The 23,074-nt window shown below is 45.8% G+C and overlaps 1 protein-coding gene across 1 annotated transcript in view; it reads left to right on the forward strand.

Annotated features, from left to right (window-relative positions):
- Positions 1-1,124: 1,124 nt before the first annotated feature.
- Positions 1,125-23,074, forward strand: part of LOC149470710 (uromodulin-like) — an 81,274-nt gene continuing 59,324 nt past the window's right edge. The window contains exons 1-4 of the mRNA XM_089661621.1: positions 1,125-1,248; positions 9,668-9,811; positions 14,710-14,969; positions 15,048-15,173. Of these exons, the coding sequence (XP_089517747.1) occupies positions 1,185-1,248; positions 9,668-9,811; positions 14,710-14,969; positions 15,048-15,173 (594 nt within the window). The 5' untranslated portion in view covers positions 1,125-1,184. The remainder of the gene's footprint in view (positions 1,249-9,667; positions 9,812-14,709; positions 14,970-15,047; positions 15,174-23,074) is intronic.

Raw genomic sequence — 23,074 nt, forward strand, 5'->3', positions numbered from 1 at the left:
GTTGTGTTTTTGCATTTCTGATGAATAAACACAGGCAGGAAGACCTTAGACACAATTTGGCATTTGATTTACCTTTCTGGGAGCTCTCCGCTTGAAGCTGAACCCCACAGGGGACAATATAGTGTAAGTTCTTCAGATGCAGAGACTGATGTGACTGATGTGAACTGAGTATCCTTGTAAAACATTTTCTGTGGAGAGAAAGGTTATTCATCACTAAGATCTGCAATAACGAGCTGATTTTATATAATTATTCTGTTGAAGATCTAATTAAAGGGCTGGACTGTAAAAATGACGGAAGTGATGCTCATACTATGTATTGTGCATTTATATACACATGTCTGGGTTTCTGGTTTGGTGTTGTACCTCTTACCCCTATGTCCTATATCCATTATACTTAATGGAATAAAACAATTGATATTTTGAGCAAGCAAAGGGCTTTCAGGTAAAAGTCATCTGGATGGCTTCTCCGGGAAGCCCAGGACCATATCAAATGGCTTTATCATTGAGAGCAAGAGGTGATCTTAGAACATCCGTTCCTGATCCTCCCTGTAACTAAGGAACACGGAAGTAGCATTTTACTTCCAAATTGCAACTACCACCATTTTACTCTCCAGGGTCTCTGCTTTCAGAAAAATGCAATTGCTTTGGGTTTTAACCTTATATACACCCCATTGTTAGGGATTCAGATTTGAGTAAGGAATCGCACTCCACAGAGCTGCCTTGACATGACCATGTAACTTCAACATGTATTTACAAATGTATGCAACAAAAGCCTGTTTTTAAGGAGTTGATAGAGTTTAGTTAGTTTTTCTTTTTTTCTGGGTAGTAAATATCTTTGTTCGTTAACGGGGGAAATGTTTTTTTTCTAATAGTTACGGGCAGCTCACTGAAGTCATTTAGAGGAAATATTTAAATGATTTAGCCCGAGGTCTCACTGGGTGTTCAGGTACTTAGTTAATAATGGCAGCAGCAGTAACATTTTTTGGTGTGACAGCAATGGTAGAGTATAAGGAAGTCAACCATAAATATAATGTGGAATGTGCCAAGGGACAATGTGTGTTTTCACCACCTGTGAAGAAATATTATAAAGGGGGAGTGGCAAAGCTGACATCGTATTTGTGAACAAACCATAGTTGGGAGCGGTTTGTGTTCACGAAGGATCAGTACAGAAAGAAGAATCCACAATGAGAAGAATGATGTCTCTTCTCTTCCTCCTGGTCCTGCTGTGTGTTCCCCATGGGATGGCTGGTGAGTAGATTCAGGACAATTGATGTGGTTTAACCTGGGTGGGAGGGTTAGGGATGGTCTATGCCAGGGGTGGGCAAACGTTTTGACTTGAGGGCCGCAATGGGTTCATATATTCGACCCGGGGCCCGGACCAAGAGTAGATGAATGATGTGTATGTGTCATCCATAGTAAGTATAGTAATATTCTCCCATAGTAAGCATAGTAATTAATCCCCCATATAGTAATTCATCCCCCATAGTAATTCATCCCCCATATAGTAATTCATCCCCCATAGTAATTAATCCCCCATATAGTAATTCATCCCCCATAGTAATTCATCCCTCATATAGTAATTCATCCCCCATAGTAATTCATCCCCCATAGTAATTCATCCCCCATAGTAATTAATCCCCCATATAGTAATTCATCCCCCATAGTAATTCATCCCCCATATAGTAATTCATCCCCCATAGTAATTCATCCCCCATAGTAATTCATCCCCCCTATAGTAATTCATCCCCCCTATAGTAATTCATCCCCCATATAGTAATTCATCCCCCCTATAGTAATTCATCCCCCATATAGCAATTCATCCCCCATATAGTAATTCATCCCCCATATAGTAATTCATCCCCCATAGTAATTCATTCCCCCTATAGTAATTCATCCCCCATAGTAATTCATCCCCCATATATTAATTCATCCCCCATATTAATTCATCCCTCATATAGTATTTCATCCCCCATAGTACTATTCCCCCCCCAAGTAGTAAGCCAAGTCCCCCCTGTGTCAATTCACTTACCTTTGCTCCGCACGTTCCTCTCGCAGTGTTCCCGCGCCGTTCCGGTCTTCAGGGCGGACTGTGAGAGGAGCCTAGCTCCCCTCACGTTTGTCACGCTGCCCCACCTACACACATCCTGACAGCCATCCTGACAGTATTACGCTCCACGGGCCGGATTAAAAGTTCCGCCGGGCCGTAGTTTGCCCATTGCTGGTCTATGCCATAGATATTGATGGGGGAGAGCAGACACCATATGGAGGACCTAGATCCATTCCTAAAACATCTACAGACCCAACAAGGGAGGTGAAGATGCTGAACTTAAAATGTGTGAATGGGGCATCACTAAATATCGGGTTCAGCAGGATTCCAGCAAGCTTAATACTATTACATAATATAAATGAAACCACATAAATCGGCCAGGACAAAAAAAAAGTTGGGAAAGATACAAATACCCCCCCCCAAAAAATAATTTAAATATATTAATAGTAAAAAATAACGTCTCGGCATGTAGGTCTCTTTACAAGATAGGTCAGAGTTGGTGACTGGGGCCAAAAAGAAGGCATATCTACAAAATACTGTCTTTAGCTTTGAGTGTATGAAGGAAAATTGGAGGAGCTCAGGACCATAATGGGGATAGTATTACCACAGCCTCCAATGACTCAAAATCAATATGGTCCAGAGACAAATTAAAGGTGAACAAAGCGCCAGGAACAAATGGCTTACACCCATGAGTCCTCTCATTCATTGTCATTGATTGTAATTTTAATAGACTTCTAATGACTGGCTTGGTAGCAATGGATTGGTGCAAGACCAGTGTAGTGCCTGTATTTGAAAAGGGATTGAAGTCTTTCTCAATTAACTATAGACCAGTTCATTGAAATATACATACAATATCAGTGGTCAAGCATTGAAGGATACAGATTTGGGACTCTGGGCTGAAGAGATTTCCTCCTCTAATACTGTTCAGAACTTATAGTGTGTAGGAATCATTCCCGGCCTCGCGGCTCTCTTCTGATTGGGGTAATCTTCCATACTAAAGGGACAGAGAAAAGAGTGAACAGACTGGCCTAGTGCAAAACCTTCAAACACCATTACATTGTTAACTTTTTAATAAAATAAAATACTTCCAAAAGAGACAGAATTGCAGGAATATCCCCAAATCCTAGGCACGGGGTGCTTTCACATCCTCAGAGACTGAATGTATTTAAATACCACCTCTACAATGCATAAAGTCAAATGTAGTAGGTGAGGCCATCTAACACATTTTGATGTCAAGGTCAAGCCCTCCTCAGAGCTACCTCAATACTCAATAATAAACCCTACAGACAGAACTGATTCACACATGTGCGCTGCGGATTAAAGCCCAGGTTTCACAGCTAATTGATACAGAAGTTGTTCAGCGATTCATGTCAGGTTTACGTCAGGTTCAGGACAGGATTAGCTCAGGATCTTATCCTGTTCGCACATAGAAATGGTTCCCATAGAAGTCAATAGCCTGTAATCTGCATCTGAACCTGAAGGCACTGCTCAGAAATCGTACATGACTCTTTTTCAAACCGAACTGAATCCACACCACCAGTGCACATATGTGACCAGGCACCATAGGAAGGAATGTTTTTTCATATTTCATGTGGATTGGATGCGGTTTAAACCACATCCCAACTGCATATACTGTATGTGAACTGGCACTAAAAATGGATGCCATTAAACTTCATGTACGTGTATATGCAGGCGTCCCAATACTTTTGGCAATATAATATAGTATATCCACAAATGAAGGGGATGGAGAACTTTGCTTTGTATTTCTTCATACATACACTTCACAAGTAACAGAATGAACATTAAAGCCTTGTACACATGATGCATGAGAGTCTCATATCGAAAATGAAGAGGTTACTTAAGTTACAAAATTTCTCGTACGGCAGAATACAACTTCAGAAGTGATGTCATGTATTATATTGCATTGTAATGTGTCCTTCCAATTCTGAGCATGTGTGGTCTTAGTCTTTCAATTTTTTTTTGGAAGAATACTGCACTGATTAAATGAAAATTGTTAGTTCTTGTGTCTTATGAGAAAAATGTTCACGTTTGTCCTTTCGGATAATTTTGCATGAACTGTCATGAATGATCTCAAAAGCTATGTACTAACAATCAGTTTATCGGACGACCGTTCCGAAAGTGGTAATATTTGTCAGATTTTTTCTTTGTGTATGCGAGGCTTTAGGGCAGGGGTGGCTAACCTGTGGCTCTCCAGCTGTTGTGGAACTACATTTCCCATGAGGAATTGCAAAGATGGGAAGTTACTGACTTGCAGAGGCATGATGGAACTTGTAGTCCTGCAGCAGCTGGAGAGCCGCAGGTTGGCCACCCCTGCTTTAGGGTATCACAGTCCTTTCTCAAGTTCATTAGTGATCAGACGTGGAAAGTCAACACAATACATAAACCTACACCGGATGAATAAAACAAACACCCACCACAGTGGATAATTAACCACTTGTCCTCCGGAGGATTTACCCCCCTTCCTGACCAGGCCATATTTTGCGTTACATTGCTGTGTTACTTTTGCGCACCCAAATGAAATTTATGTCCTTTTCTTCCCACAAATGGAGCTTTCTTTCAGTGGTATTTGATATCCTCTGTGTTTTTTATTTTTTGCGCTATAAACAAAAAAGTCTGACAATTTTGAGAAAAAAAAACAAAATTTTAGAATTTTTACTATTAAACGTCCAATAAAAAAATTTAAAAAGTCAAATTTTCTCACAAATTTAGGCCAAAATGTATTCTGCTACATGTCTGTGATAAAAAACTCCCAATACGTGTAAAATAACTGGTTTATGTTTAGCATTTACAAATGCTGGTATATATATTGGATTTTTTTTTTTACTAGTAATGGCGGTGATCAGCGATCAAAGGGTTAACTGTGTGCTGGGTGTGTTTTACTATGAGGCTGTGTGTGCTTTCCACTGTAAGCACACTGCTATGTAGAGCCATACAAACAGTCTGCAGGAGATGACAGGGGAGAGATCTGTATTGTTTATGTACAGTTTTCTACTCCGTCTGTAATACTCTGTGATCACAGGATGCCGGCGAATAATCACCAGCCAGGACCCAGTGACTGACAGCAATGGCGGTGCAGGTAGGGCGCGCGAGTCCCACACGCCCCCTACCCGGGAATGCAAAACCACATAAATATATATGCGATTTTGCACACCCCTGCCTCCCTGTAGCAGTATTTCTGCTATAGGGCAGCAGGAAAGTGGTAAATAGGTTACTATAGACAAGGGGTCTCCAAACTGTGGCCTGTTGTCCAGATATGGCCCTTTGCTAGCCTTGGGGCACTATTCCTAATGATATGAAACAGTATTCCTCCTACTGACACCAACAATGGGGCACTATTGATAGCACTTATGGGGTATTATTCCTCCCATTAATACCAATGGTAGAGCACTACTCTTCCCTCTACTGACCACCATCTCTGAGGCCATGTTTATTCTCACTGATTCTGGGTCTAAAACATCTTCTACCCCCATTGGCCACACTCCGGCCTTCTAAAAGTTTGATGGACCATAAACTGGCCCTTTGTTTGACAAGTTTGGAGACCCCTTTTATAGAGTATATATATATATATATATATATATAGATATATATATACATATATTTTTTCTGTCACTTTTTGGCCCAGAGGTGTGTCAATTCAGCCCTGATACCTTTCATGCCCAGTAAGTAGGGAAAGGCTCAATGTACCCGGACATATCACAATAATTCTGAATTCAGATCCTATTTAAGTCAATGGGAGCCAAATCTATAAAATCAATTAAAATCCATTAAACTCAAGGCTAAAAGGCAAACCTGCTTGGGGGATTCCTTAAACCTTCCAGTGAAGTTGCACATCTCTTGAATGTTTGCAAAGTATTAAGGAAAAAGTGACATTTTCAATTGCTGGTAACTTTTATTTTCCTGCAGGCTTCATTTGTTTTGTGAAAAATTGACCTGTGGACCCCCAAGAATAAATCCCAGGACCTCATTGAGAATGATGATTGTCTGGAATGCATTTTGTGCCTCCCTATGCCATTAAAAAAGCAGACTGTGAAAAGAAAATAACCAGCAAATATTTTATTTTCTTTGAGTGAAAAATAATGCATCCCCGCCCCCTCCCCCCCCCGTCCCCCAGTCCATACTACATTCTTAAGATATAGTATACTGTATATACTCTTATACATGCACTTATTATGATGGGGAGAGTTGACATTTATGATGCAATGGGAGAAGTTGACTTTTATGGTGCGAGGGGGGAGTTGACTTTTGTGATGGGAGGTGGAGTTGACTTTTATGATGCGAGGGGGGAGTTGACTTTTATGATGTGATCGGGGGGAGTTGACTTTTATGGTACGAGGGGGGAGTTTGACTTTTATGATGCAAAGGGGACTTGACTTTTGTGATTGGAGGGGGAGTTGACTTTTATGATGCAAGGGGGGAGTTGACTTTTATTATGTGATGGGGGGAGTTGACTTTTATGGTACGAGGGGGGAGTTGACTTTTATGATGGGAGGTGGAGTTGACTTTTATGATGCAAAGAGGAGCTGACATTTATGATGGGAGTGGGGATTTGGCTTTTATGATGGGAGATGGAGTTGACTATTATGATGCAATGGGGGAGTTGACTTCTATGATGTGATGGGAGGAGTTGACTTTTTTGATGTGATGGGGGAGTTGACTTTTATGATGCAAAGGTAAGTTGGATTTTATGATGGGAGGGGGGAGTTGACTTTTATGATGCAAAGGGGAAGTTGACTTCTATGATGTGATGGGAGGAGTTGACTTTTTTGATGTGATGGGGGAGTTGACTTTTATGATGCAAAGGTAAGTTGGATTTTATGATGGGAGTGGGGAGTTGACTTTTATGATATCATAGGGAGTTGACTTTTGTAATGGAATGGGGGAGTTGACTTTTATGATGGGGGAGAGCTGACTTTTATGATGGGGGGGAGCTGACTTTTGTGATGGGAGGGTTAACTTTTATGAAGCGGGGAGTTGGTTTTAAGCAAACAGAACAGCTGAAGTTGTTGCCCCTTTTTGTAGAGAAGAATGCTTTTGTAGGGATCTCATATCTACATTTTTCCTCACCAAGTGAGGAATCTCTGATACAAGAACTCAGTCAGACAAGCAAAAAAATATCAATTTTTTTTTCACAATTTAATTTATTTTGATTTAAATAAGCAGTTTCATCCTTTTGGACTTTTTGATTACACAACAAAAATGCCACATATTGATCTGAATATAACCAATAGATGTATACACCATCAGGGGTGGGAATTGACCATCTTAGGTCTTAATAAGACATGTGATCTCATGAGATCCTATCACTGGGGTTCATTCACTAAAGGAGTAGAGAATGCAAATGAATGTTATTTGTTTTAGTGAATCAGGTAAATCAGGTCTTCACTTTAATCATCCAATCATGTGTAAGCACAATGTTACTAAGGCACACATTAATGCAGTTCTGGAATCATCAATACATTATGAATGTATTTTAATGCTGGTGGTAGCCGGCATCCTTAAAGTAAATGGTCCGGTCTCCAGTGGCGCCCTGTGTACAGGATACATCTGACAACAGCTGTGAAATGTCTGGGAAGTGACGTCACCCCGTAGAGTTACTATGGGGCTTCCATTGTCACCTGCCTCTCTTGCACACTCCCACAGACTGGCCCACACGCCGCTGACAGCTCAGCCTGGGAACAGACCGGAGAGGCTGCAGAACAGGTAAGTATAGCGATTTTTCTCTTTACAAGGCTAGATAGATTAGGCTTGGATTGTAGCTGAGCAGGGGTGGACTGACCATTTGGAAACTCAGGCACTGCCCGAGGGCCTGGGGTCAGTAGGGGGCCCCATGAAATGCCCCTGGTACCTTTTTTATAGGCTTTTTTGAGTGTGGGCAAGGACACGGGGGCCCCTTGATCCCCTCTTGCCCTGGGGCCCCATGAGTTGTCAGTCCGCCCCTGTAGCTGAGAGAAGGTTTAGAATTAGTTGGGTTTTGCCTTTACTTCCACTTTAATAACCAGTAAACAACATGGCTGTCAAGAAGCGAGCGGCCGCCACACCATGACTCATTTGCTGTCAAAAGGGTTCCCAGCCGACAGAAAGCAAAAACAAAATAATTTCCGACATTTAAAAATGTAAAAAATATATAGCATGGGTGTGTCTCCAATACTTAGTAGGCCCTTTGGGTCTGGTTTGGATTTTAGGGGAATCCCACTGCAAAATAAAATAAAAAATGGCGTGGGGCCAGAAAAGGTGGAGGGGTGCACGAGCAAGTGTCCTCCCTCCTGAACCATACCAGGCCACATGCCCTCAATGTGGGGGGTGCTTTGGGGGAGGGTGGACTCCCCCTAAAAACACCTTGTTCCCATGTTAATGGGGACAAGGGCCTCTTCCCCACAGCCCTAGACAGTGTTTGTGGAGTCTGCAGGCAGGGAACTTATTGGAATCTGGAAGCCCCCCAGCTCCTGGCCCCCCCATGTGAATGAGTAGGGGTTCATACTAACCTTACTCATTCACCAAAAAAAGTGTTAAAAGTAAATAAAAAATTAGTTTTTGACAAATGCTTTATTAAAAAAATGCCCCAAAAAGTAAATCCAGCATAAAACTTCATGAATGCCATCCGGTGACCCAAACAAACAAAAAAAAAACAACCCCCACTAAATGACAGCTCCATTGCCTTCCACCACTAAGTACACTAAGGGGTGGGGCCACCTGATAAACACACTGAGTGACCCTCCCCCTATGAAAGCATCAATCCAGCATGCCCCAGTTGATGATGTCATTACGGAGTGGGGTCACCCAGTGACATCATCGGGCGGCCCCATCCTTTAGTTTAATGTCGGGAGACATCGGAGTTGTCATTCGTCAAAAGCCAATCAACAAAGTGGGCCGGGTTTTTTTTCCATTCAGGTTGGTGGCTGGCATTCATCATGATTTACATTGAATCTAATTGGGGGAACGTTTTTATTTTTTGGGAAATTTTAAATGAAGAACTTGTCAAAAATTGGCTGTGTTTTTTATTTACTTTGCATTTATATACTTATTCACATGGTGGGCTGGGATCTGGGGGCCTCCTTGTTAAAGGGGGCTTTTAGATAACAATAATCTCCCCCTGCAGACCCCCACAGTAACTGTCCAGTGTTGTGGGGAAGAGGCCTTTATCCCCATTAAAATGGGGACAAGGTGCTTTGGGGGGGGAGTACACCCTCCCCCAAAGCACCCCCTTATGTTGCGGGCATGTGGCCTGTCTGGGTCCAGGAGGGAGACACTTGCTCATTCCCCCTTTCCTGACCTGCTGGGCTGCATGCTTGAATAAGGGTCTGGTATAGATTTTTGGGGGGACCTCACACCATTTCTTTTTATTTTGCCATGGGATTCCACTTACAGGGGGACCCCAAGCTGCTTTTTAAAAAGTTTTTAAATGCCGACAGTTATTTTGTTTGCATTCTGTTGTCAGCGGGGAGCAGGAAAACTGGCTTAAAGCTCCAACAACAAACATTTACCAAATTCAGCACCAAAATCAACCACAAGATGTTGTTACAATGTTACCAGTGATGGTCCTGAATGTGATTTATAAAATATGAATAGAACATGGATTTATCTGATGGATTTGTGTTGCAGAGGGGACCTCCCTGACAGTGATGATGGATGCGTATTTCATGTATTATGGTTATTCCTCCTACTTGGAGAAAGCTCTGAATTCTGTATCCTCCAGATTCCCCTGCGTCACACGACAATATACTTCACTAATCCTGGACTATGCAGGTAAGTACAAACATCACTACTTTAGTTGTTTCATTGTAACATTTGAATTTCTAAGCAATGTTTCATTTTTGTAGAAATGATTCCAGTGGTATCTGTCTATGAGAACAGTCACACTGACCATTGAGGGGAATTTCACAAAGGGGGAGATTTACTAAAACTGGCTCTGGTTTTAATAAATAACCCCCACTGTTTCCATCTGCTCTTAGCCTGACATGGACTTCACTCTCTGGTGCTGCACTGATGCTCACTTCTTCCCCCTCCATCCCGGCACCAATATACAGGTTTTCACTTTCTGTTTCTGAACCAACACTCACTTTTGTTCTCTCCCCCCTGAATTGCTGCACATTCTTCCCCCTATATACAATGATCGGTGGGATGTCTAAGTCCTTCTCTGCCTGATATCTCACTCAGCCTGATGGGCTCTCTGATGTCATAGCTGGGAGGGGTTATGAATTGACATCACTTCCCATACTTACATGGAGGTATGGTGGATGAGTACAGAAGGACATAGATGTTCCACTGACCCACCAATGTAACAGATTTCTCAGGTCATTGCTGGGACCCTAAAAACTTCAAGACTAACTGTGATTTTAGAAATAATGAAACTCTTCCCTTCCATCTGATTTTCTGCAAACAGATTATAGACACACAGCCAACACACTGCCTGAGCCTTTCATTGGGGGGAACTTAAAGAGATGGGGGGGGGGGGGGTACTAAGCAAACATTTGTAAAGGTAAAAGGTTTTTTATAATTTAATGCATTCTCTGTATTAAGGTATTACACCTTTTATTAGTAACTCCCCCGCAGCCCCTCCTAAATAATCACCTGATCCCCATCTCCATCCAGCACTGTGCACATCTGCAGCCGCTCTTCTCTCCTCTCTCCTGTCTCACAGGATTGGCTGAGGGCAGAGAGTGGGGGGCAGGGCCAAACCGGGCTGTGAGTCTGAATAGATGCAAATAGCCTGGCTTGGGGTTGCATATGCTTCGGTGTCCATGATAGGAAGTCGCTTCCCATGGGGGCACTCAATGGGGCCAAGAGCCAGATCAGGGGTATGTAATATGTAGCACATTCTACAGAGTGCAGAGGTCAGGGGTATGTAATACGTAGCACATCCTACACAGTGCAGAGGTCAGGGGTATGTAATATGTAGCACATTCTACACAGTGCAGAGGTCAGGGGTATGTAATACGTAGCACATCCTACACAGTGCAGAGGTCAGGGGTATGTAATATGTAGCACATTCTACAGAGTGCAGAGGTCAGGGGTATGTAATACGTAGCACATTCTACAGAGTGCAGAGGTCAGGGGTATGTAATACGTAGCACATCCTACACAGTGCAGAGGTCAGGGGTATGTAATATGTAGCACATTCTACAGAGTGCAGAGGTCAGGGGTATGTAATACGTAGCACATTCTACAGAGTGCAGAGGTCAGGGGTATGTAATGCTCAGCACATCCTAAAGAGTGCAGAGGTCAGGGGTATGTAATACGCAGCGCATCATACAGAGTGCAGAGGTCAGGGGTATGTAATATGCAGCGCATCATACAGAGTGCAGAGGTCAGGGGTATGTTATGCTCAGCACATTCTACAGAGTGCAGAGGTCAGGGGTATGTAATACGTAGCACATCCTACACAGTGCAGAGGTCAGGGGTATGTAATATGTAGCACATTCTACACAGTGCAGAGGTCAGGGGTATGTAATACGTAGCACATCCTACACAGTGCAGAGGTCAGGGGTATGTAATATGTAGCACATTCTACAGAGTGCAGAGGTCAGGGGTATGTAATACGTAGCACATTCTACAGAGTGCAGAGGTCAGGGGTATGTAATACGTAGCACATCCTACACAGTGCAGAGGTCAGGGGTATGTAATATGTAGCACATTCTACAGAGTGCAGAGGTCAGGGGTATGTAATACGTAGCACATTCTACAGAGTGCAGAGGTCAGGGGTATGTAATGCTCAGCACATCCTAAAGAGTGCAGAGGTCAGGGGTATGTAATACGCAGCGCATCATACAGAGTGCAGAGGTCAGGGGTATGTAATACGCAGCGCATCATACAGAGTGCAGAGGTCAGGGGTATGTTATGCTCAGCACATTCTACAGAGTGCAGAGGTCAGGGGTATGTAATGCACAGCACAGCCCACAGAGCAAAACATGTCTCCTGTGGTTTATGGTGCTGTAGTTTCACACCCTTTATGAGCCTGTTGTGGAAGATCTGGTGATGCGGAGCGCTGTCTCTTTACCATTTGTTACACATGCTGCCTCTGCCGCTTTGAGCTTTTCTGCTGAACTGTTATCTATCTGGGGGGCTGTGAGAGGTAATTATGTGCATAAACACTGTGACCAGCTCCCCCCCCCCACTTACAGGATTGTGTGCTCAGTATAGGACATTGGCTCCTCTGTATCCATGGCTTTGCTGCTACTACATTCCTAGCCCAAGTATAGGCTTCCTGCATGAATCAATATCTGACCGATTTAATAGTCACAATGACTTACAGAATGTCCTTTACACCCGGGGATCCTGTTATGTTCTTGCTAAGCTTGAGTGAGCTGTATTGTATTTTGGTTGCCCGGAGTTATTATAGCATTGTGATTGTTCACCTCTGGCCAGGGGCAGACTGACAACTCATGGGGCCCCCGGGCAATAGGAGATCATGGGGCCCCTGTGTCCTTGCCCAAACTCAAAAAAGCCTATGAAAAAGGTACCAGGGGCATCTCATGGGGCCCCCTACTGACCCTGGGCCCTCGGCAGTGCCCGAGTTTCCAAATGGTCAGTCCGCCCCTGCCTCTGGCTCATTTAGCTGATTATGGGTCACCATGATCCTACAGTCTCACTGATAGGACACCCTTAGGTGGAGGATACATACAGTCTGTATTGCAGAATGTAATACTTTGATATATTATAATGTGGGCTGTATGAATGTACGTGTGACGTCTAGATGTACTATTTGCTACTAAGGCAATGTTGTCTTGTTTTTTATGGTGGTGGAAGGTGGTTTATTATTTTTTACAGTTTTTGTATAGATTTTGGAAAACTTTAATAAAGATGTTTTCTAATTGTCTTTTATTATTGAGTATCATTGATGAACCTGTCAAGTTATGCCCCGGAGGCTGAGTTATACGGCCCTTTTGGTGGATTGTTCTGTATCTGCCTCTATTTTCTTTATGCTGTACCTTGGCCATAGATCCCCACTGTATATATTTTGACTTCAGTGAGTGGGCAGTTGATTGGGGTACACATTAGGTACCCAGTTTATGGAGTGCCCCTCTTTTTTAACTTTTTGATTTAGCAAAATATGTAATGAGCAGCACAGCCTGTAGGGTGCAGTGATCAGGATTATGTAACATACAGCATGGAGTGCAGCAGTCGTGAGTACAACATAAAGCACAGCATACAGAGTACAGCAGTCACGAGTACAACATAAAGCACAGCATACAGAGTACAGCAGTCACGAGTACAACATAAAGCACGGCATACAGAGTACAGCAGTCATGTATACAACATAAAGCACAGCATACAGAGCACAGCAGTCACGAGTACAACATAAAGCACAGCATACAGAGTACAGCAGTCACGAGTACAACATAAAGCACGGCATACAGAGCACAGCAGTCACGAGTACAACATAAAGCACAGCATACAGAGTACAGCAGTCACGAGTACAACATAAAGCACAGCATACAGAGTACAGCAGTCATGAGTACAACATAAAGCACATCATACAGAGTACAGCAGTCACGAGTACAACATAAAGCACAGCATACAGAGTACAGCAGTCACGAGTACAACATAAAGCACAGCATAGAGTACAGCTGTCACGAGTACAACATAAAGCACAGCATACAGAGTACAGCAGTCACGAGTACAACATAAAGCACGGCATACAGAGTACAGCAGTCACGAGTACAACATAAAGCACAGCATACAGAGTACAGCAGTCACGAGTACAACATAAAGCACGGCATACAGAGTACAGCAGTCACGAGTACAACATAAAGCACGGCATACAGAGTACAGCAGTCACGAGTACAACATAAAGCACAGCATAGAGTACAGCTGTCACGAGTACAACATAAAGCACGGCATACAGAGTACAGCAGTCATGAGTACAACATAAAGCACAGCATACAGAGTACAGCAGTCATGTATACAACATAAAGCACAGCATACAGAGTGCAGCAGTCACGAGTACAACATAAGCACAGCATACAGAGTACAGCAGTCACGAGTACAACATAAAGCACAGCATACAGAGTACAGCAGTCACGAGTACAACATAAAGCACGGCATACAGAGTACAGCAGTCACGAGTACAACATAAAGCACGGCATACAGAGTACAGCAGTCACGAGTACAACATAAAGCACAGCATACAGAGTACAGCAGTCACGAGTACAACATAAAGCACAGCATACAGAGTACAGCAGTCACGAGTACAACATAAAGCACGGCATACAGAGTACAGCAGTCACGAGTACAACATAAAGCACGGCATACAGAGTACAGCAGTCACGAGTACAACATAAAGCACAGCATACAGAGTACAGCAGTCACGAGTACAACATAAAGCACAGCATACAGAGTACAGCAGTAAGGCGCAGGGTGTGAACTGCTGGCTAAGAGTATGATGTGTACAACATTCTGTGCCTTGTTTGGGCCAATCAGATCAGTCAGGGAAAAGGGATCTAGTCTGAAAATAGGTATAATTGGGCTCTGTGAAATTTTTTTCTGAGCAGAGCTGATTTTGAATAACGACATTGCTAATCTGAGGATATCAGGACTTTGATGGGCGGTCTTATTATTTCTTATATTACTTAGTCTTTATACCTTTATTTGGAGCATTCAATTTCCATTTCTACTTTTCAATACAATATTCTTTTGTCTTTCAGAAACCAGTGAAACTATCACCGATGACAAGAGTGTTTTTTTACAAAGCATAACAGGAAACTATTGGGATGACACTGCTAATAATTACTATACCCATCTATCAAACTGCAATCAGTCCACCCTCTACGGGCTGAAGAGAGCTCTGGAGGTTTCCCCCACTGAGTCCATTATTTTGGTTCCTACAGCTGGCTCCATGATGGATTACAATGATGCTCAGCTTCTGTCCGATGTTTATGCATTGCTGGAGGAAAAGAAGTCCCAAGTAAGAGTCTTCCATGTAAAGTCATACATCGTCTACGTATCTCTGATCCATAGCTAAACATTTTATTTCTCTCTACAGGTTTATTTTCTTTGGTACACATGGCTGAATTGTGCACAGGGGGCTCCCCAGCTTGATGTATTTCATGACATTTCATCTCGTAGTTATGGAGAATGGATTAATATGGGTTTTACTGATATTTATATGGTAAGAATCTTATTAGAATCATAGGAAGCATACAGTAGAGAAGGCAAATATATTTTGTGGTGAACAGATGATGTATGAGATTCAATTCCAAATATACTGCATACTGTACATCTGTAGATCACAATGATCTGAACTGCCATGGGTTCAGTTCAACAGGGATTCAGTGAACTTTAAAGAAGTTCACGTGCTGAAGCTGAACCCCATTGACATCAATGGAAACAGAATCTGTCAAATTAAAAATGCAGTTTTTCGGAACTAATAGGCAAGCAAGGGTCAATAATAGCATTGGGGTGGGCACTGCCGTTGGGAACGTGTACCAATGTAAAAATTGTGCTTTTATGCCTTTGGTGAGCAGCAGTGATTTTTTTAAATGATTAAATTGAAACAGTAAAAATACTTTTATTATTGCCCCGGGGTGTCCTAATCCTGCCTGTAAGGGGGCGTCTCTGTGATGTATAGAAAGTGCTGCAGCAGTACTGACATTTACAAAGGAAAAAGGTTTCAAAATTGTTGGCAGAAGACATAACTGATACAGTAGTTTTTTGTTTAGAAAAGCACACAGACCCCTCCAAGGTTCTGTTATGCATTTTGGGGGTCCTTAGGAGAGGTTTGTGTAATTTATTTATTTATTTTAAATTTAATTTTTGCTGTAGTACATCCTTCAGCTAGACCATAAAAAACAGAGACCCCCAAAATACATATCAGACCCTTTTAGGGAGCACCTCACAAAAAAAAAACTGAAAAAGTGTGTAGTCCCCCAAGAAATTCATACCAGACCCAAAGGTGTTTTAGGCAATGACATTGATGAAATATGGAGACACCTATTTCTATGAGGAAAGCGTTTCTCCCTACAATCTCTGGATCCTAGTGTAGTACTATGGATGTCATTGGTGAAATACCATAAAGCTCAGGCTATTGTTTGCTCTCATTGACACTATGCTGACAAGTCTGGGTCCATTGCTAGGAAATGTGTCCTTTCTTGGCCAATAGTTTACATGTCACATATACCACAACAGCATGTATTTTATTCTGTATTAGAGGACAGTGAAAATAGTCACTGTGTAATTTACCAATGGGAACTTTAATGTGGTTGTAAACCCTCCCATATACCCAGTGACCGGCCTCACAGGAGGATTAAACAAATTCTCTTACATAAGTTGCACCAGTTTACCTGCTGTCTACTCTTCTCTACAACTGTTTTAAGAACATCATTTTAAAGCTTGTCTGAGAGTTCAGAAAAAAAGGGGGCAGGGAGCTGAAAGCACACACTGTAGAGCTCAGTGAGGAAAGCTCTGAGAGCTGATTGGAGGGAAGAGACACCCCAACCTTCACACAGCACACAGGAAGAGAGCTCAGGGTGTCAATCTGCTGGATGTCCCTCCCCATCACCATTTTTCTTTTGGTGCCCGGACAATAGAGGAAACAGAGCAGAGGAACATGTACCAAAGTAAAAAGTAATTCTAAAAAAAATTATTTTGTTGGGTAGCAGCGATATTAATATTGCCTTATTGACAACATAAAAAATGCAAAAGTCCTCAAATAACATGCCTGGTGGGTGTCCTCAGCCTGCCTGTGAATGGATATATATCTATTATGTATACAACCTTCTACAGCAAAATTGATCTCTGCAAAAAAAAGCCATTAATTTGCTCCTAAATTACTACTCCTGACTACTTTGTAAAATGTGGCCCGGGACTCCCTTCACCTACAGTTGCAAGAAAAAGTATGTGAACCCCTTGGGATTACATGGAGTTTTGCATGAATTGGGCATAAAATGTGCTCTGAACGTCATCTAAGTCACAACAATAGAAGAACACAGTCTGTGTCAGGGCTCCCAGGTATGACCAGAGGTGTGTGACTGAAGCAGGGAAACGCAGACCTCAGATATGTTATAAACAATATAATTTATTAACACTAACAGTACAAACATAAACGCAGTGCAATACTAAAACATAACACAGTGCAAACAAACCCAACCAAACCACCCACAGATAACAGTATATACAAGCAAGCGTCGTCAGGCAGGCCGGGTCAATATCAATTGGGCAGGTAGGTACAGGGGGAGCAAGCGGAGAATGGTCGGGGTCACAGGCCAGGTTCAACAGGTAGCAAGCAGCATAGTACAGAGGGTCAGGCAGAGGGATGGTCCGGGTCACAAGCCAGGGATCAGAACAGGTAGCAAGCAGCGTAGTACAGAGGGTCAGACAGAGGGATGGTCAGGGTCACAAGCCAGGATCAGAGCAGAAGAAGTCAGCAAAGGAACAGAAACAGGATGCAGGACAGATACAGGGCCCAGGACAAACACAACACCAAGGCAGAGTCTGCAAGTCTGGCCATCCTTTAAATACACCAGCATCATCAGTTCCAGGTGTTAGCTGGCTGAAAGGTTGAGCCTCTGATTGCTGGGAGCACCCGCTGGCCAGCCCTGGTACTGCAGATCAAAAGGCAGGTGAGTCCCACCATTGCTGGCCAGTCCATTCCTAACAGTACCCCCCCCCTCAAGGAGCGGCCTCAGGACGCTCCAAACAGTCCTAGCTGGGCAAAATGTTCCACCGCCCGGGTCTGGCAACTGGCGGGAAATCAAAGACTGGCACACCGGGCTGGACTCCGGGCAGCGGCACATCGAGCAGAGGCACACCGGGCAGAGGCACACCGGGCAGAGGCACACCGGGCAGGACTCCGGGCAGAGGCACATCGGGCAGAGGCACATCGGGCAGGACTCCGGGCAGAGGCACATCGGGCAGGACTCCGGGCAGAGGCACACCGGGCAGAGGCACATCAGGCAGGACTCCAGGCAGAGGCACATCGGGCAGGACTCCGGGCAGAGGCACATCGGGCAGGACTCCGGGCAGAGGCACATCGGATTACCAGGCGAAGCAGCAGGCACCGGGACCCCGGGCGGATCAGCAGGCACCGGGCCCCCGGGCGGGGCTACAGGCACCGGGCCCCCGGGCGGGGCTACAGGCACCGGGCCCCCGGGCGGAGCAGCAGGCACCGGGCCCCCGGGCGGAGCAGCAGGCATCGGGCCCCCGGGCGGAGCGGCAGGCACCGGGCCCCCGGGCGGAGCGGCAGGCACCGGGCCCCCGGGCGGGGCGACAGGCATCGGGCCCCCAGGAGGGGCGACAGGCATCGGGCCCCCAGGAGGGGCGACAGGCATCGGGCCCCCAGGAGGGGCGACAGGCATCGGGCCCCCAGGCGGGGCGACAGGCATCGTGCCCCCAGGCGGGGCGACAGGCATCGTGCCCCCAGGCGGAGCGGCGGGCGCCGGACCTCCAGATGGAGTGACAGGTCTCGGGCCCTTAGGCGGAGCGGCAAGCGCCAGACCCCCAGGCGGAGCGACAGGTCTCGGGCCCTCAGGCGGAGCGGCGGGCGCCGGACCCCCAGGAGGAGCGACAGGTCTCGGGCCCTCAGGCGGAGCGGCGGGCGCCGGACCCCCAGGATGAGCGACAGGTCTCGGGCCCTCAGGCGGAGCGGCGGGCGCCGGACCCCCAGATGGAGCGACAGGTCTCGGGCCCTCAGGCGGAGCGGCGGGCGCCGGACCCCCAGGTGGAGCGGCGGGCGCTGGACCCCCAAGCGGAGCAACAGGTCTCGGGCCCCCAGGCGGAGCGGCGGGCACCGAGACACCAGGCACGACAGTGGGCTCCGAGTCAACTGGTATGACCGCAGGCACTGGGTCAGACATTGGATCGTCTGACCGGACAGCGGGCATCGGGTCACCAGGCATCAAGTCATTTGGCTCGACAGCGAGCACCGCGTCATCTGGCAAGGCAGTGGGCTCCGAGTCAACTGGCATGACCGCGGGCACCGGGGCAGACATTGAATCGTCTGGCTGGACAGCGGGCATCGGGTCACCAGGCATCAGGTCATTTGGCTCGACCGCGGGCACCGCGTCATCTGGCAAGGCAGTGGGCTCCGAGTCAACTGGTATGACCGCGGGCACTGGGTCAGACATTGGATCGTCTGACTGGACAGCGGGCATCGGGTCACCTGGCATCAGGTCATTTGGCTCGACAGCGGGCACCGCGTCATCTGGCAAGGCAGTGGTCTCCGAGTCAACAGGCACGACAGTGGGCACCGGGTCATCAGGTACCGGATTGTCTGGCTCGACAGCGGGCATCAGGTCATCAGGTATGACAGCGGACACTAGGTCACCAGGCATCAGGTCATTTGGCTTGCCAGCGGGCACCGCGTCATCTGGCAAGGCAGTGGGCACCGAGTCACCAGGTACGACAGCGGGCTCTGAGTTAATTGGCACGACAGCGGGCACCGGATCAGGTACCGGATCATCTGGATCAACAGCGGGCATCGAGTCAACTGGCCTAATAGGATCGTCAGGCTGGATCAGTTCATCATGCTGGGTAGAGGCATTAGGCCGAGTAGAGGCTTCAGGCCGAGTAGAGGCATCAGGCCGAGTAGAGGCATCAGGCCGAGTAGAGGCATCAGGCCGAGTAGAGGCATCAGGCTGAAGAGAGGCATCAGGCCGAGTACAGGCATCAGGCCGAGTACAGGCATCAGGCCGAGTAGAGGCTTCAGGCCGAGGAGAGGCTTCAGGCCGCATAGAGGCTTCAGGCCGAGTAGAGGCATCAGGCCGAGTACAGGCATCAGGCCGAGTAGAGGCTTCAGGCCGAGTAGAGGCTTCAGGCCGAGTAGAGGCTTCAGGCCGCGTACAGGCATCAGTCTGAACCACGGAAGGCAGGCTCACCGGTTTGGATACTGGCAGGATGGTATTGGTTGGAAAGAATTTTCGCTTTTTTCTGGTTTTAACTACTGGAGCACTGCAAGTAAACGCAGGTCTGCAAACGAATGGAGCAGCTGGAGACAGAGAAGAACTGGAGGATGGAACAGGAGAGGGAGCAGTTGCTACAGAGGGCTTTTTTACAGGGTTAAAGGCAGGATAGGTGCAGCGAGTGGGAACAGGGGACTGACATGCGGTAGATAGCCAAGTATACTGGGCTGTAACTGGAGGAGCTGGTGGGAATACAGGAGTAGAGTTAGAAGCAGGACTGGGTCTTTGTAAGCTGACTGAGGCTGGGTGCAACAAGTCTGTCCATGTCTGCAGTATGGGTTGAACAAAGCTGAGCTTACACAAAGCCTGTCTGGTCAATGACTGCACTGCGTTTATACAATCTCTCAGTGTCTGTGGTGAACATGCAGAATAACGCTCCAGAAAGTAACCCACATCATCCTCTAATAACCACACCAGGGACTCTACCTGGTCTGCACTAAATGGTGGCAAAAATTCATCCCTGCATTCGGGGGAACCAGATGAAACCAACTCTGCACAAACCTCAATCAATGGCTGCACCTCAGAGAACACTGTGCCCTGATCTACTAGAACATGAGCGAGCCGTATACATTCTAGCAGTTCATCCCGGGGATACTCCTTCAGAGTCTGATAAGCATACTCCCTGTCATCAAACACTAGCAGATATAAATACACAACCTCATCCAGATCCATCCTTCCCATCAACAAGCCAAGATGGCTTCCCTGTGCAGCCACTTCTGGTCAGGATTGGCCTTGGTGTAATGTCAGGGCTCCCAGGTATGACCAGAGGTGTGTGACTGATGCAGGGAAACGCAGACCTCAGATATGTTATAAACAATATAATTTATTAACACTAACAGTACAAACATAAACGCAGTGCAATACTAAAACATAATACAGTGCAAACAAACCAAACCAAACCACCCACAGATAACAGTATATACAAGCAAGCGTCGTCAGGCAGGCCGGGTCAATATCAATTGGGCAGGTAGGTACAGGGGGAGCAAGCGGAGAATGGTCGGGGTCACAGGCCAGGTTCAACAGGTAGCAAGCAGCATAGTACAGAGGGTCAGGCAGAGGGATGGTCCGGGTCACAAGCCAGGGATCAGAACAGGTAGCAAGCAGCGTAGTACAGAGGGTCAGACAGAGGGATGGTCAGGGTCACAAGCCAGGATCAGAGCAGGAGAAGTCAGCAAAGGAACAGAAACAGGATGCAGGACAGATACAGGGCCCAGGACAAACACAACACCAAGGCAGAGTCTGCAAGTCTGGCCATCCCTTAAATACACCAGTATCATCAGTTCCAGGTGTTAGCTGGCTGAAAGGTTGAGTCTCTGATTGCTGGGAGCACCCGCTGGCCAGCCCTGGTACTGCAGATCAAAAGGCAGGTGAGTCCCACCATTGCTGGCCAGTCCATTCCTAACAGTCTGCTGAACATAATACTACACAAACATTAGATGTTGCCATGGTTTCATTGCACATAACATGTAAACATTCACAGTGCAGGGAGGAAAAAGTATGTGAGGCCCTAGCTTAATGACTTCTTCCAGAGCTAATTGGAACCAGGAGTGAGCCAACCTTGACTCCAATCAGTGTGATGATATTGGATTTGTTGCTGACAGCTGTCCTGCCCTTAAAAAACACACACCTGTTTTGGGTTTACTGGTTTCAAGAAGCACTGTCTGATGTGAACCATGCCTCGCAGAAAAGAGCTCTCAGAAGACCTACGATCAAGAATTGTTGACTTGCATGAAGCTGGAAAGGGTTACAAAAGTATCTCCAAAAGCCTTGATGTTCATGTGTCCACGGTAAGACAGACTGTCTACAAATAGAGAAAGTTTAGCACTGTTGCTACTCTCCCTAGGCGTGGTCGTCCTGTAAAAATGACTGCAAGAGCACAGCGCAGAATGCTGCATGAGGTAAAGAAGAATCCCAGAGTGTCAGCTAAAGACCTACAGAAATCTCTGGCACATGCTAACATTTTTTTTGACACATCTACAATAAGGAAAACAATAAACAAGAATGGAGTACATGGGAGGACACCACGGAGGAAGCCATTGCTGTCCAAAAAGAATATTGCAGCACGTTTGAAGTTTGCAAAAGAGCACCTGGATGTTCCACAGCACTACTGGCAGAATATACTGTGGACAGATGAAACCAAGATTGAGTTGTTTGGGAAGAACACACAACACTATGTGTGGAGAAAAAAAGGCACAGCACACCAACATCAAAACCTCATCCCCACTGTAAAACATGGCGGAGGGAGCATCATGGTTTGGGGCTGCTTTGCTGCCTCAGGGCTGGACGGATTGTTGTCATTGATGGGAAAATGAATTCCAGAGTTTATCAAGACATTTTGCAGGAAAACGTACGACCATCTGTCCGCCAACTGAAGCTCCGCAGAGGATGGGTGATGCAACAGGACAATGACCCAAAGCATACAAGTCATTCAACAAAACAATGGCTGCAACAGCACAGAATACGCCTTCTGGAGTGGCCCAGTCAGAGTCCTGACCTCAACCCCATTGAAATGCTGTGGCATGACCTTAAGAGAGCGATTCACACCAGACATCCCAAGAATATTGCTACACTGAAACAGTTTTGTGAAGAGGAGTGGTCCAAAATGACTCCAGATCGTTGTGCAGGTCTGATCTGCAACTACAGGAAACGTTTGGTTGAGGTTATTGCTGCCAAAGGAGGGTCAACCAGTTATTAAGTCCAAAGGTTCACATACTTTTTCCTCCCTGCACTGTGAATGTTTTCAATGCTATATGCAATTAAACCATGGCAACATCTAATGTTTGTGTAGTATTATGTTCAGCAGACTGTGTTCTTCTATTGTTGTGACTTAGATGATGTTCAGAGCACATTTTATGCCCAATTCATGCAAAACTCCACGTAATCCCAAGGGGTTCACATACTTTTTCTTGCAACTGTATATCAAAGGGTCTGGTTTTCTCCTTATGTTCCCCCTTAAATTCCCTTCCAGGCCTGATAGGAGGTTTGGGAGGGGGATTCCCCACAGTGTTTTTTAACACGATCCCCACCACTTTGTCTACATGATGTTAGCCAGGAATCCCAAGATGACAGCTGCATGAGGTGGAAATACATCACTGGCTGTGCAGAGGAATTTCTA

The sequence above is a fragment of the Staurois parvus genome, unplaced genomic scaffold, assembly GCF_062004578.1.
Source record: "Staurois parvus isolate SC_StPar_1 unplaced genomic scaffold, SC_StPar_1.0 ptg000034l, whole genome shotgun sequence".
In the NCBI taxonomy this organism is placed as follows: domain Eukaryota; kingdom Metazoa; phylum Chordata; class Amphibia; order Anura; family Ranidae; genus Staurois; species Staurois parvus.